The sequence below is a fragment of the Talpa occidentalis genome, unplaced genomic scaffold, assembly GCF_014898055.3.
Source record: "Talpa occidentalis isolate TD23 unplaced genomic scaffold, MPIMG_talOcc4v2.1 talOcc4.3, whole genome shotgun sequence".
In the NCBI taxonomy this organism is placed as follows: domain Eukaryota; kingdom Metazoa; phylum Chordata; class Mammalia; order Eulipotyphla; family Talpidae; genus Talpa; species Talpa occidentalis.
The window spans coordinates 144141550-144155953 of NW_023603184.1; the positions used below are offsets into that span (position 1 = coordinate 144141550).

At 41.9% G+C, this 14404-nt stretch overlaps 2 protein-coding genes across 12 annotated transcripts in view; both read left to right on the top strand.

Annotated features, from left to right (window-relative positions):
* Positions 1-8473, top strand: part of COL4A3 (collagen type IV alpha 3 chain) — a 124483-nt gene extending 116010 nt beyond the window's left edge. Inside the window, exons 48-52 of the mRNA XM_037522148.2 lie at positions 2699-2911; positions 3829-4006; positions 4083-4197; positions 5206-5378; positions 5955-8473. Coding sequence (XP_037378045.1) covers positions 2699-2911; positions 3829-4006; positions 4083-4197; positions 5206-5378; positions 5955-6039 — 764 coding nt within the window. The 3' untranslated portion in view covers positions 6040-8473. The remainder of the gene's footprint in view (positions 1-2698; positions 2912-3828; positions 4007-4082; positions 4198-5205; positions 5379-5954) is intronic.
* A 4586-nt stretch (positions 8474-13059) lies between these two features.
* The window catches only part of MFF (mitochondrial fission factor), a 30948-nt gene continuing 29603 nt past the window's right edge, over positions 13060-14404 (top strand). For 4 of the 11 annotated variants that reach the window (XM_054700123.1, XM_054700122.1, XM_037524156.2 and 1 more), the window contains exon 1: positions 13062-13134. The gene's annotated coding sequence lies outside the window, so the exon portion shown is untranslated. Of the gene's footprint in view, positions 13135-14404 lie in introns of all 11 variants that reach the window. The other 7 variants (XM_054700126.1, XM_037524160.2, XM_054700127.1 and 4 more) reach the window with 5 other exon arrangements.

The window sequence follows — 14404 nt, forward strand, 5'->3', positions numbered from 1 at the left end:
AAAATTTTAGCCTATGGACAAATAGAACTACTAAAACATGAATTCCACTTTCAGAAAAGTCAATAATGTTCTTAATAATTTATAGGAGTACTTAGCTAATAATATTTACTTACAGGAGTGGCAGAAAGATATATTGTTAGAAAAACATTAACTTGATATGAATAGAAGAGAAACTTAATATTCTTATTGAGGAAAGCTGTCTTTTAACTATGTCATTCTTGAATACTACTCAGCAATTCACATGTATTCTGAAAAAGGACCTCTGAAATATATTAGTCTGAACATAAACCATGTCAATTTGATACACATCGATCAAAATCACCTTCTAGAAAAGCTCTAGATATCCAAATCTTATTTTCATAGAATTGTTGACTTTGTTAAAGTATGAGCAAATTGTAAATGTGATTTTCCAATTTATTGACAGTTGCCTAGATCTATAATAAAACTGTTAAGATTAGAGGTTGAAATATTTAAAAATTCAAATGTAATATAAATGATATTAGTAAAATATTAATGACATAATCACTCATTACTTCATACTGCATGCATGCATTTTAAAGCACTGTTAATCTTTTGACTTTCCTTACAATGGGCTTTTCAATGTGGTAAAAAATAAAACTGATCAATAATCCTATTAATTTAAAGACTTTACTGACCACGTCTTGGTTTCGGAATAGGATCACAGGAAGGGTGAGTGCTACAATGCAAATTGTGTTAAGACTTAGCAAGTAGACAGTCCAAGTGGTAGAAAGGCGTAAGGTTAGGTGAAGGTATAAAAATGAAAGAATGGCAAGGGATCTAAGATTTAAATAGCCTTGGTATAAATGGAGCGCCTTGGTCCATTTCTTGGAAGGGCATATTTGCACAGACACTAACCTCCGGTTCCTGTCCAGCTCAGTGATTCACTTCACACTGTGCAGAGACCTAGAGGCAGCTTTTTCATGGAGTAAGATACAGCCACTGTGAATGAGTTGGCATTAGAAAAAGTGAATAATATGCATCTTTCCTATCTGATATATTAAAAATATTGCAAGTTTGTACTTTCTAAGAAGACGAGTCTGAAAATACTGCATTTGTCCTGTGTTTAATACCAAAAAAATGAGCCAAGTCCCTGGAGAAGATAGGAATAGGTATAATACTGGGGCTTTAACAATCCCAGTAAAAAGTACTGACTTCTGATTTGGGACTAACCTGGGGCACAACTTGATTCTGAGGCATGTTGTTTACAAACAACAACTACATGCCCTTGTAACGAGGCCCAGCACCCAACAATTTCTGAATTTCCTCTGGATCCTAAAAGACCACCCCAGGTTGGCATGGTGGGTAGAGTACAGTGGCAACAGAAATGTATCAGGGCTGAGGAGGTGTCTGTGCCAATATTAACAGTAACAGCTACTGGAGGACGAATAGGAAGGGCAAGGCATGGGAGCAGGAGAAGGAGGGCTCACTGGTCCTTGGTCAGAAGGTGCCAGATGTGGATTAGCCTGCTCCAAGTGCAGAGGGAAGCAAAGTATAAAATTACTTACTTGGTTCCAACTCATATAAATAAGACATTCACCCTTAATACAGTAAAAAAATAAAAAAATAAGTCTTTTCTGATCTCATTTGTCTTACTAACCAAAAATTTTCTTGAAGTTTGCATCTTTAGAAAGTTCTTTCAGGGCCTCCCTAGTGGCATAAGGCATTAAGACTCAGTTATATGCAGCATGAGTTCAATCCCTGGACAGGGAGCTGACCCACATGGCACAGCAGACCTCTCCTGTCTCTCCACTGCTCCCCTCAGCAGTGTATTTCAGTGGATCTGCCTGTTCTGCTCCCCACTCTGTCTCTGGTGAATCTTCTCACCCACCCTCCATACCTTTGGCCTACACCCCAGCTCTTGTATGCATAAATAAATCTTTAAAAAAAAAAAAAAAAGAAAGTACTTTCAATGTTCCAATGGTAGTTTATTGAATTTATCAAAAGCAGAAGTGATTCTTTAATTTATCTCCTTGAATAGACTTCCAAATTGTAGATATGTGACTTCTGGTTTTCCTACATTTTAGGGAGTATATTCATTTATCCATAAAGGGTGGACATAAGACACTCCAGATGCAGACCACAGAGATGCACAGCACAGGGCCATAACATGAAGAACTTTTTTTTTTGGTTTGTTTATTTGTTTTTTTAAAGATGTATTTATTCATACATACAAGAACCCGGGTACAGGTCAGACATGCGGGAAAGTGAGAGGATTCACCAGAGACAGAGTGGGGAACAGAACAGGCAGACTGACCGAAAAACACTGCTGAGGGGAGCATCAGGCGAGACAGGAGAGGTCTGCCATGCCATGTGGGTTTCTTGCCCGCCAGCCGGGATCAAACCCACACTGCAGAGGCTGAAGACAGCCTCACATCGCTGCGCTTAACTGCCTGCACCACCAGGGGAGGCCCAAAGACCACAAAGAACTGATCATCACAACACACACACACACACACGTACACAGACACAGACACACGCACACACACATCCCAGAAGTGTCATGTCATAAACTAGTCAACATTTCATGATATCATTTGGCTGTGTTCTAAGCTACTATTCTTAGGGTATCTTTCTATTTTGGGGCTTGAGCAGATATAAGCTTTTAGATTACTACTTTGGGAAAACAAGTTGGAGGTTTTGTGTGTTGCCCCATTTTTGTGTGACGTGTCTTTCCAAGGGCCCCCTGGAAACGATGGCCCGCCAGGTGTGAAGGGGAAACCCGGAGTGGCCGGCCCACCTGCTTCCACGGCAGGGGCGAGGGGCTTCCTCTTCACCAGGCACAGTCAGACCACAGCGACCCCCTCATGCCCAGAAGGGACAGAGCTGCTCTACAGTGGGTTTTCTCTGCTTTTTGTGCAAGGAAATGAACAAGCACATGGACAAGACCTGGGTAAGGTCCCAATTTCCAGTCACTTTGCTTCACATATGCAGATTATAAATGTGTAGAGCATGGGGGGCTTGCCTCTGAAATTAGGTGTAAATAGACTCCCAGTATCTTAAAGCAGTTTTCAAGGAGAAAAAGAAAAACATTGGCTTCATGTTTAATTTTCACTGTGGAACATAAGGCTGTGGGGGAAGTCTAGCTCGTGGGCACCAGCCTAGCCTGTCCTGTTTAATAATGCAGAACAATTTGCACATAAACCACCCATCTGTTTTTTAATCATAAAAGTAACATCTCTCGGGGCCTCCCTGGTGGTGCAAGGGGTTAAGCACAGCACTGTGAAGCTATCCGCAGCCACTGCAGCATGAGTTCAATCCCAGCTGGCCAGGAAGCTGACCCAAATGGCACAGCAGACCTCTCCTGTCTCGCCCGCTGCTCCCCTCAGCAGTATATTTCAGTCAATCTGCCTGTTCTGCTCCCCACTCTATCTCTGGTGAATCCTCTCACCCCTCCACACACACCTCTGGCCTGTACCCCAGCTCTTGTATGCGTAAATAAATAAATCTTTTTTTTTTTTTAAAGTAACATCTTTCTAACAATTCGGCTATTACATACGCATGAAGAACTGGGAATACTTTGAAGTAGAGACATTTTTCCAACAGACCTCTTCTCTTCTCAAGTTCTACATTGATGAGAAAGGACCACAAGCTATATTAAGGGTGGGAGAAGGAGGATTTGTTTCCCTGTTGAATCTCCGATGTCTATTGTTGCTGAAACTTTTCAGTAACACCTTTTGCAATAACTCTCTTGTAGTATGATTCTCTAGTTTTTGTCAGTTTATGTTTAAACTAGGCTCTGTGTTGTGACAACACTGAAGATAATTTTCCCTGACTGACTGAGTGATACGGGATCTGATGTTTTATTAGGAACTCTAGGCAGCTGCTTGCAGCGGTTTACCACGATGCCATTCTTATTCTGTAACGTCAATGATGTATGTAATTTTGCATCTCGAAATGATTATTCATACTGGCTGTCAACACCAGCTTTGATGCCAATGGACATGGCTCCAATTAGTGGCAGGGCCCTGGAGCCTTATATTAGCAGGTAAACATCTAATTTCTTAGTTTTATGATGGGGCCAGGTGACTCACTTCCTTTGTAATGAAATGTACCTGTTTCAGATGCACTGTCTGTGAAGGGTCTGCCATGGCCATAGCCATTCACAGCCAGACCACTGACATTCCCTCGTGTCCCCAGGGCTGGATTTCTCTCTGGAAAGGATTTTCTTTTGTCATGGTAAGGAGAAAAAGAACAGCAAATTCATCATCAAGATGATCTCTAGGATCTCATATTGGGTTGGGCGAAATGTGGCCCCAGGAATGAAGCTGACTGACCAGCAAGTGCAATGTGCTACAGATATTTGCTTGAAAATTGGCAAAAATGTTTCTTTTTACTCTAAGTTGTGTTTTTGGTGAATAATAGAGCGTTTTTAAAGACATGCTTCCCAGGAGGAAATTACCCACAAATTCTATATAAGACACCTAAGTGACTAATACCAACCAATTTGTTGGTCATAAAATGCCTATTTTTTTAATGTGGCAGATTTTTAATATTAACAACTCTCTAATCTTTATGAAAATCTTGCCAAGTAGTTTCTATCCTCTATAGTTATACAAATAAGAATGAAGTCATGTCAACAAGGTCTCACAACTATTACAGGGTTAAGTTAGGACCTGTCTGGTGATTGGTAGGATCACTTATGATACATTAGGAATACGTTTTTCCCCCTTCCTTACCCACAGCTATCCATCTATCATATCATGAATTCATCATATACTTACTGAACACCTACTATGTGCCCTTAGCTCTAGGCACTAAGGATACCTATAGAAAACCAAAATTCCTGCTTCATGAATATCTTAATGAGGAGGGTAGACAATGGCAAGAAGACAAAATGACAATAATAATGAATTCAGATGGTGACCAGAATTACAAAGGAGATAAAGGCAGAGGAGAGACTCTAAAAAGGATGAGGTCAAGGACAGTCTTTCAGAGAGTCAGACCTAGATTCCAGGTAGAAGGATTCTAGGCAGAAGGAACAGCTTTTACTTTCTTTTTGATGGCTTTTCCTCAACTGGGAAGGTGCATGGAATGTTAGTAAATCTGAGTAAAGAAGCATAGGAAGTTGAATTCATGCCTTCCTTTTTTTTTTTTTTAATTGTTTTCTACTAAAAACAAAAAGTAGAGCATTGCCATTTGGACCTTGTGGACAGGAATGCTATTTGTATGTTTTTCTTGTGCTAGTTCACAAGTGCAGGTTCTGAAGGTGCTGGGCAAGGGCTGGCCTCCCCTGGCTCCTGCCTGGAAGAATTCCGAGCCAGCCCATTTATAGAATGCCATGGCAGAGGAACGTGCAACTACTATTCAAACTCCTACAGTTTCTGGCTAGCTTCATTAAACCCCCAAAGAATGTTCAGGTAACTATTAAAAGTCAAGTTTAATCTGATGGCACAGCGGGGGGACTATTTAAAGGTTGTCTATCTTAGATTTTCTTCACCTGTGTGTTGATTAACTCACAAAAATATCCCAAGCCACTAAAATCTTATTTAGCTTCACACTCCAGTTTACAAATGTTCTAGAGTTAATTCATAGCCATGGTTTTGTACTACCAGAGCAATGAAGACAAAAAATGTGATTTTTATCATCATGAAATATAAAGTATTGAACGAAACCATGAAGTTATCTGTTAATCTTAATTAACTGTATTGGAAGTGAATAATGCAACCTGCTTTAAAGGGTACGGGTAGTTTTTATTACCAAAAAAAAAAAGTGATCAATAAGTTTTTATCAAGACCCATTTTTCTTTAGGGCTGTTAAAATGTGACTAAACGAATGTAATGTTGACATACATGTTTTTTCGGAAACATACCTCCTGTAATTAGATGAGCTACAATAATCATGAGGGAAATTCAAACCCAGCAAGAGTTCCCTTTCTATATGCAAAATTATATATATATATATATATATATATATATATATATATTTTATTTCAGAAAACCTGTTCCATCAACTGTGAAAGCTGGGGAGTTAGAAAAGATAATAAGTCGCTGTCGGGTATGCATGAAGAGAAAACACTGAAGAAATTAAAGAAAATAGAAGTGTTGTTTTTCATCCCAAATAACCAAGTGATGATGGAAAGCAAGCATTTATTTGGGTATTTTTCTTTAACCAAACAATATTGCTCTATAGCAGCTTGGCACAAAGTTTCTATTTGTTTCTAAACCCAACAAAGCTTTTTTTTTTTTTTAAGTTAGTTCATGAGCCTGGCTTCTAAGCCTGTGCTGTTTCAAAGTAGCGCCAACTGGGTGTTTTATTTGTACACCTTCTCAATAGTGATTGTATAAAGTTTGATGCTCTGGATTAAGAGCTAGTCACTGGCGCACTAGAGTCCCAGGACTTGCCCCCTATTGTTCCATCTTTGACAATCAGGGAGGCTGCACCCATCTGAGATTGTCTCCCACCCCCTTCCTAAAACTTCAGACCCCACATAGGAAGGGTCTGGGATAGGTGGGGTGACATGACTAGATCTGGGTTTGCAGACTGTGAAGTAACCTAAGGCCTGAGGGAAACAGCTATGAACTGAGGAGTATGGATTTTCCAGGATTCTTTCACACATCCCCAAGACTAAGGCCAAAAGGGAGTTCCCTGAATGGAATCATAATAGCCGTGGGAATACTATATTATTTGGTTTTGCATTTTTAAAAGCCACTGTTGTTTGTCTATTGAATTCATTTCACTGAAGCAATGTAGCCCTCTTGTGTTCAAAGGAGACACAAGGTTCATCCGCAGTGAATTCATTGTGACAGAATACCTTCACACCTGTGCTCTGAAATGTGTCCAATTTTAATTTCTTTTACCAGCACATCCACAGCAACAGCAAGGGCCCTGCTCAGGGTGCTGCTTATGTGTGCTCTTTACCCCCACCCCCAAATGCTGGTACGACCCTTTTCTTAATGAGTCACTCACTCGTCAGTGAAAGAACTCAAGGCATTTATTGGCTTATCAGACTCAGAATCCTATTTTTCCTGTGCTCTAAATATTCCACTTAACCTGGTTATTTACCAATTTATTCTCGTTTGTAAAACCATGTTTTTATGTTACATAGTCTTACAAACCATGTTGAAAGAATGCATTGTGTAAAAAAAAAAGTCTTAGCGTACAAATTGTATAGCTTGGCACCTCTATGTCTTAAGACTTGCTTTTCAGGGCGTTGATACATTCCTAAGTCACTTAATTCAACTTAACAAGCGTCATATGCAGCATCAAGCCATGCCCCAGGCCTGTGCTCACATATAAAGCTAATATCCCAGGGAAGGTAACTTCCTGTTTCTGTTAAGACTCCCTCATGTAGGAGTTGTGTTCTCCCCCATTTGTTACTGTATCACTGTTCTATTTTCATTATCACAGTTCAGTAGGCCTGGCTATGGCCAGGAGGAGCCCAGGACCTCTTAGCTTCTCTTAGGCATCTGAGAAGCCAAGGTCTGGACGAGGTTAAAAAAAGAAAGATGCAAAATACCAAAGACCACTTCTTGGTGCTGTTACTGCTTGGTGAATGTCCGAGACCAAGCGTGCTGAGACAAAGCTCTGAAGGTGCTTCTTCATCCATCTAGGTGGAGTTGGTGGTGCTGATGTTTAAATTCAGGTTCTTCATCCAATCTCAGTTGCTTTGTAAGTGAGGATGTGACAAGCTATGACAACAGTCCTGCTTCCCTGCTCACCTGACTGCTGTCAAGCCATTTTTACTTTGAAACTGAGAAATGCATTTTACTTAGGTTACTTAGACTCATCTAAGATTATGGCTTTCTTGCTTTAAAAATGTCCTGTTGTCCCAACTGTACTATAAAGGCCGACAGGACTAGCTGATCACACACCCTCCGTAGGCCAGTATTTCTGAAAGTGGGCTACCTGGACCAGCAGCAGCAGGGAACTTGTTATGAATAGAAATTACAGGGTCCATCTCAGACCTGCAGAACAGAAACTCTGGAGTTCAGACCCAGAACTCTGTTTTAACAAGCCCTGAAGGTGATTCTACTGCACTGTGAAAAGTGCTTTGGGCAGCACCCAAGAAATAATTCCACAGGCAGTACCAGGTACAGCTGGCTACAAATATTCCATCCCTGTCTCTCTTCAAAGTACCCAACTACAAATGAACTTAAGGGCATCTAGTAAAGCCCTAGATCGGTGCTAATGCCAAATGACTGACCTTGGCTTCTCACCAAGCCTTGGTCTTCTCTTACCTTCTTATCTGTGTTTAACTTCTGAGGAAGACAAATGATGCTAAAACCTTAAATTCCAATGAAACCATATTAATAGTTATTCAGTCATGCTTCTAAGATGAGCATTAAAACACAGCTCATGTACCTTACTTTCCAGATATCTATGAGAAGCTTACAAAGCTATTAAAATTTAACCTTGTAGCAAATCTGTGTATAACTGTTCCTTTTAAATTTAAGGCATTAACTTTGGAATTTCACAGTGTGCTAAAATAACAATTTCTATCTTTTTTTGCAAGATAGACATTATTAGGTAACTTATTTATGAAAGTATTACAATGATGCTTAAAGTTGAATTTTATTGCTAATTTAACTTACAAGGATTTTTTCTATGATTTAAATGTAATTTACTACAACTACACTTGATTAAATATTTACTCTATAACCATATGAAATATATCTAAAATATATTGACTATTTTATATTGTATATCCTGACTAAATTACAATATTGTAATGTACTAATATTTCTGTAATTATTGCCAAAATGTTTTATTGAATGTTCTAAGAATAAAATTTTCAAAATTGGGCCTCCCTTGTGGCGCAGGCAGTTGAGCGCTGCACTGTGAAGCCGGCCGGCGAGAATCCCATTTGGTGCAGCAGACCTTTCCTGTCTCGCCCGCTGCTCCCCTCAGCAGTGTATTTCAGTCCGTCTGCCTGTTCTGTTCCCCACTCTGTTTCTGGTGAATCTTCTCACCCTCCCACACATTTGGCCTGTACCCCGGTTCTTGTATAAATAAACATGTCTTTTAAAAAAATTTTTTTTCAAAATTGTATCTGGCCTTTTTATTTCAAAAATGGAAATAAATTATATTGAATTGTAAAAACAATAGGTGTTCACTGTAAAATACAGTGAACAAATCAGAAATTATGAACAATGTAAAAATTTCCATGATCCAAACCTCCACTCCCACCCACGATAATTAAGGTATATATCTGACAGACTTTTTTCCTGTAAGTATATTTTTAAACAAGAAATGGGATTAAAAAATCATGCAAGATTTTCTTTAAGGGCCTCCCTGGTGGCGCAAGGGGTTAAGCACCGCACTATGAAGCAGTCCACAGCCTCTGCAGCACAAGTTTGATCCCCAGCCAGGGAGCTGCCCATATGGTACAGCAAACCTCTCCTGTCTTGTCCGCTGCTCCCCTCAGCAGTATATTTCAGTCAGTCTGCCTGTTCTGTTCCCCACTGTCTCTGGTGAATTCACTCACCTCCCTGCACCTCTAGCCTGCACCCCAGTTCTTGTATGCATAAATAAATAAATCTTTAAAAAAACAGATTTTTTTCAAGACTTGTTACACTGTGGACATATTTTCACATCACTGGAGAAGACCTAATTGTTTATACCCTCTCTTTTGGAAACAAAGAGACAACCAAACATGGACAAAAAAGTAACTGATTTTGAAGAACCAGGCTAAATTTAAACAGTCAGATAAATATGGCCCCCTGTAGATTTCTGTAGGCTCTATGGTTTTTCTAAAAATGCTGACATTGCTCAAAACCTTTTTTGAACTATTGTTTTAGTTATCTTCAATTCTAGTCCATCAATCAAATATGGAAACAGGTCTCATGACTTTATACTCAAGACCTACAATATGCCCAATATATTTGATTCATATTCAGATGAGTGAGACACACATACCTTAGTCTCAGTATGAAAATTAATAGTTCATAAGGGCAAATAAGGCAAATGCACAAATAGTTGTAATACTGGAAAGACTGATAAGAGCTTAAGAGGACAAATAGTGGCTCAAAAGATGGGGGCCTCAGGAAATAATTCACAAAAGAGGGCACATTTTAGGTTGTCCTTGAAGGGCAGTTAGCATATCAAGAAACAAGGTGGTCAGAGGCAGAAGGCATTCCAGGTGGCATAAAAGCATGAATAAAAGGCAAATAGTTAGGCAAGCAGGGAGAACTCCCAACTCCTGAGAAGAATTAGTGGCTAAGAATATATGCATAACATAATACATATGTATCACACACACATAGTGGAAAAGTAGCATTGTAGGAGGCTAGGGTCAAATTAGGTAGGGTATAGAATACCAGACTGAACTTGTACTTCATGAAGATTTTGAGCAAGAGTCTAATGATGACAGAAACAGTAACCTTGAAGAGCCAGTATTTAATATACTCCCCTTGCCAGCCCATTGCATGACATCAAATGTTTTTAAAAATTAAGTGATTTGTTATGAACTTTTGGATTTGTAGAGAACTCTAAATCATCAATTTCTTTTTGAACCTGGGCCTTCAAATTTTGGATGTTGTAACCATATCTTTTCTATTTTGCAACAAAAGAAACTTCTCAAGACTGAAAATTAGAAAAAGTGAAATAAACTCTACCCTTTGTTCTCTCTTTTCCCTACCCGCTCCCATGATTGTTAATTGGCTCCAACTTCATTCCTGGGACCTTGGAAAATAGATGGTTTATGCCCCTAATAAAATTCTCTGTGTCCGTCTGAGGTTGATAGTGGCATCAGAAAGAGACAGCTGATGATTGCTGAGAAAACACACTGCTGGGAAAGTTAAACATCTTTATTCACATCTGCTTGACTATCTGGCACCTTCTGGGCGCCCTGTGTGTCCCTCATGCTCCTTCCCCCATTATGTAATCACAGCACTCCAGGTATGAGGGGAGAGGGCCTCATTAGGATGCCAGCCCAATTGCTGGTTCCTTTGCTGGCCATCTTGTATAATAAACTCCTTCAAGTAAGAACATTTCTCATGCTTCAGAGTTTGGCTTTTTGTTTCCAAGCAAAATACCCACTTTGGATGTTTACAGTGTCACAGATTATAAAAATAAGTTCTTTGCAGATCCATCGTATAATAAGAATTAGGTGAATAAAGGCTGATGATGAGATGCCATTTAACTGGGTAACAGCTCAAATGATGAGTAGTGGACTAGCAGTGGGAACACAAATGCCACGGAAAATGGACAGTTGAAATTGATGAGGGAGAATCAAAAGGATGGGATACTTGGGAGACAGTGAAAGGTAAGCATAATTTTGAAACTTGGTGACTAGAAAACTTAACTTTACCATTAAATTAAAAAGGAAATTCAGCAAAAGGATCTGGATTGGGAAGAGGGAGAAAATTTGAGCATGAACCCCTGTGGGGATCAAGCACTGATGGGTCAATAGGATGAGACTAAATGAGTTTGTTAATATGTTAGCTTTATATGTCATCTTTTCCCACAAAAGATTTGCAGCAACTGTGGGTGTAAAAATAAGCAATGCCAGATTGGATCAGAAAGAGGAACAGACACATTAATGATGGAAGAGAAGGAAGACCCAGTGTGAAGTATTGCTGGGGGGAAAGGACTTCCTGAACAAACTCCACAAACAGGTTTTATGGACCCCACCCCCACCCCAGAAGACCAAAGAGAGCCAAAGCACCAAGGACTACAAATCCCATAATGTATTCAAGGGAGGATTGCTGGGAACTCAGGGTGGAGTTAGGCGCCAGGTTTTATTTATAACCAGACATGTGGGCCTTGGGGGTATTTGGTTTTTCACCACCTGTCAGTGCACTGTTGGGTCCCAGCTGAGTGGAACTGGTGGGATGCATTCAGCAATTTATCTCTCTCTCCCTGAGTTACTCATTTCTTCATTTCCCCTTTTTGTAAATAAAACCTTTATGAACCTTTTTGTGTGTACCTACAGCTGAGTCTCATTGTAAGTCCCTTTTAAATGGGCTGGTGAGGACCCACAGTCAGGCCAACCCATTTCAATTGGGGTTGCCCTGTAAAATTATCACCAAAAAAACAAAACAAAACAAAACAAAAATAAAAAATAAAGGAAGAAGCAGTTTCCAGGTGAGAGAGAAAATGTCTTTTGAGAATCTACTATTGGACAGCGTTAGGTTTTATTTAACAGAATAATTCAGGAAGACTGGTGGGGATCAGGATTAAGAGATAAGACTTGGACTTGGTAATTGGATCACAATTTTCATTTGGAAGTTAGTTCATTTTTGGGGGGCGGGGGGGTAACTGCAAGTAATAAGAGTTGGAAAGATACTAGTGGAAGCAGGAAGATTCATTTCTAAAGGTCTGGGTCACAGGTGACCTACCAAGTGTTTGGTCATTACTAAAACTCAAAGGATTTCCTATTAGAAAGGGCCCAAGAACGCAATTCTTAGAGGGCTTCTCAAATTATTTTGAGTTATGATAATATCTCAAGAATATCTTCAGATTCTGGGGATATACATGCTTGAGTGCAAGTCTTTGGCTGTTCGTTAATGTCAAGGCTTACAAAGTATTTGTGATATGGCTTCAGCCCGTCCCAATGTTGAACGCGAATTTTCCTATGGGAAGTTAGTGGTTAGGTGGTTAGATGCAAAGAGCATCTCCGGAGAAAGATTCCTGGTAGAGGGGTGGAAGAATAATCAAAATTGGCGTTTAAGAATCACAGAGAGGGCGAAATATGCAGATTCTTGGACTTCACAGCAAAGAGATTTTAATGAGGCTCGTCCTAAAAACAGTAACTCGAACTGTCCAGCGAAGGCTTCTCCTGTAAACACGAAGCTCCTAGAGATCGGGAAATACAGTAAGTTTAACGGTGGACGGACGAACCGCAATGTCAGCAGAAGTGTTATCAGCACGCGGCGCTCTTTGCCCTCATCAAAGATGTCTCCGTGCCGACGTCGCGCGATCCCCGCCCTGTGCGTGAGCCTCACGTCCGCCCTTCCCCGTGTCACATGACCACTAACCCGCCTCTGCTACGGCTCCTGGAGGGGGCCAGCGCGGGCCGTTCTCGCGTCTCTCGGCCCGCTGCGGGCCGCTCCGGCCGGTGCTTTGCCCCGGCGCCTCCGTGCGCTCGGCCAACGGCCCCTGAGAGCGCTCACCCGAGCGCCCCGGAGCCGGCGGGCGGCGGCCCTCGCCGGGGACCCTCCAGCGGGCCCAGGGGTGAGTGCTGGCCTCTTCCCGGCCCGGGCGGGCCTGGCGCCGCGGTCGCCACCCTCCGCCCGCGGGCGTCCGGCTCTGCCCGGGTCCCCCGCCTCCAGGCCTTCCCCCCGGGCCGGGCGAGCGAGGGGGGCCGGGCCGCACACGCCCCGGCGGCGTTTCGGGGCCCCCAGCTAACCCCCTTCTGGTTCGTTGCCCCGGTTCGTGGGCGAAGTCCGCCTTCTGCGGCCGCAGACAGTTGGGGGGTCGCGAGCCCGGGGCGTGGACCCGGGGCCGCGCTGGTCACCCCTCCAGCCCGCCCGGCCCCGGCGCCCCCAGTGTGACCTTGAGGCCGGCGCCCGCCGATCCTGGAGCAGGGTTTCTGTTTGCTGCCCACTTGGGGAAAATACGTGTTCGGGAAGAAAGGCCTCGGCGCGGCGCCCCGGCCTCCTCGCTGGAGCTGGGGTGTCTGCAGGACGAGGCCCCTCCACCCTGCGAGAGACGCGCAGGCTGAGCCCCACGGCACGGGAGCCGGGGCATGCTCCTGGGAGAAGGCTTTTAGAGGAATGGCCGCTTTTCATTGCAGAAGATTCAGTTTAAGGGAAAGAAATAGCTTCGGGGCCCCTTGTCCCCAAATACAGAAAAGGGGCCTCCAGCATCGCACCCAGAGACTGTCTGATCTTAGGTGTTTTCTCTCCCTAGATGGAAGTCATTTCTGTGTCGCATTCACTAATAAAATCCCAAAGGAAAAACCCTTAGGGAAATGGAGGAGGAACGAATTAAAACAATTGAGTTGTACTTAGTAGTTTCCCAAGTAATTAAATTGGGGTTGGGGGACTGCCACCTTCTCGGTTTTCAAACGCTTCTGCCTTGATTGGGCTGTTCTCTCCAGAGGAAATTGTGTGTTCTATCCCTTCCTGTCCGTTAGGGCTGCCTCCTTTTAGGGTGACAAAAGTTTAGCTGTTGCTCTCCTCCCTCTTGCTGTTGACACTTGTTTTCTGTGGGTTCATAACACCTTAATTTAATTTTCCAAGTTGTCAATGATTTTAAAAATTATAATTTATCTTGCATTGCCACACTCTCTTTTTCTAATGTGCATGTTCATTTAGTTGCTTGGTAAGAACTGAAGCAGGGTGACCTATATAAAAACCTTGAACAAGATCCACGCAATTAGTGATAAAGGACCAGATGTTTCATATTTTTGTAATTGGAGAATTGTATCAATTTTTACAACCACAGTCAATTTGAACCAAGTTGCTTTTGTGACCTCCTAGGCTGTTTTTTCAGCCCCAGT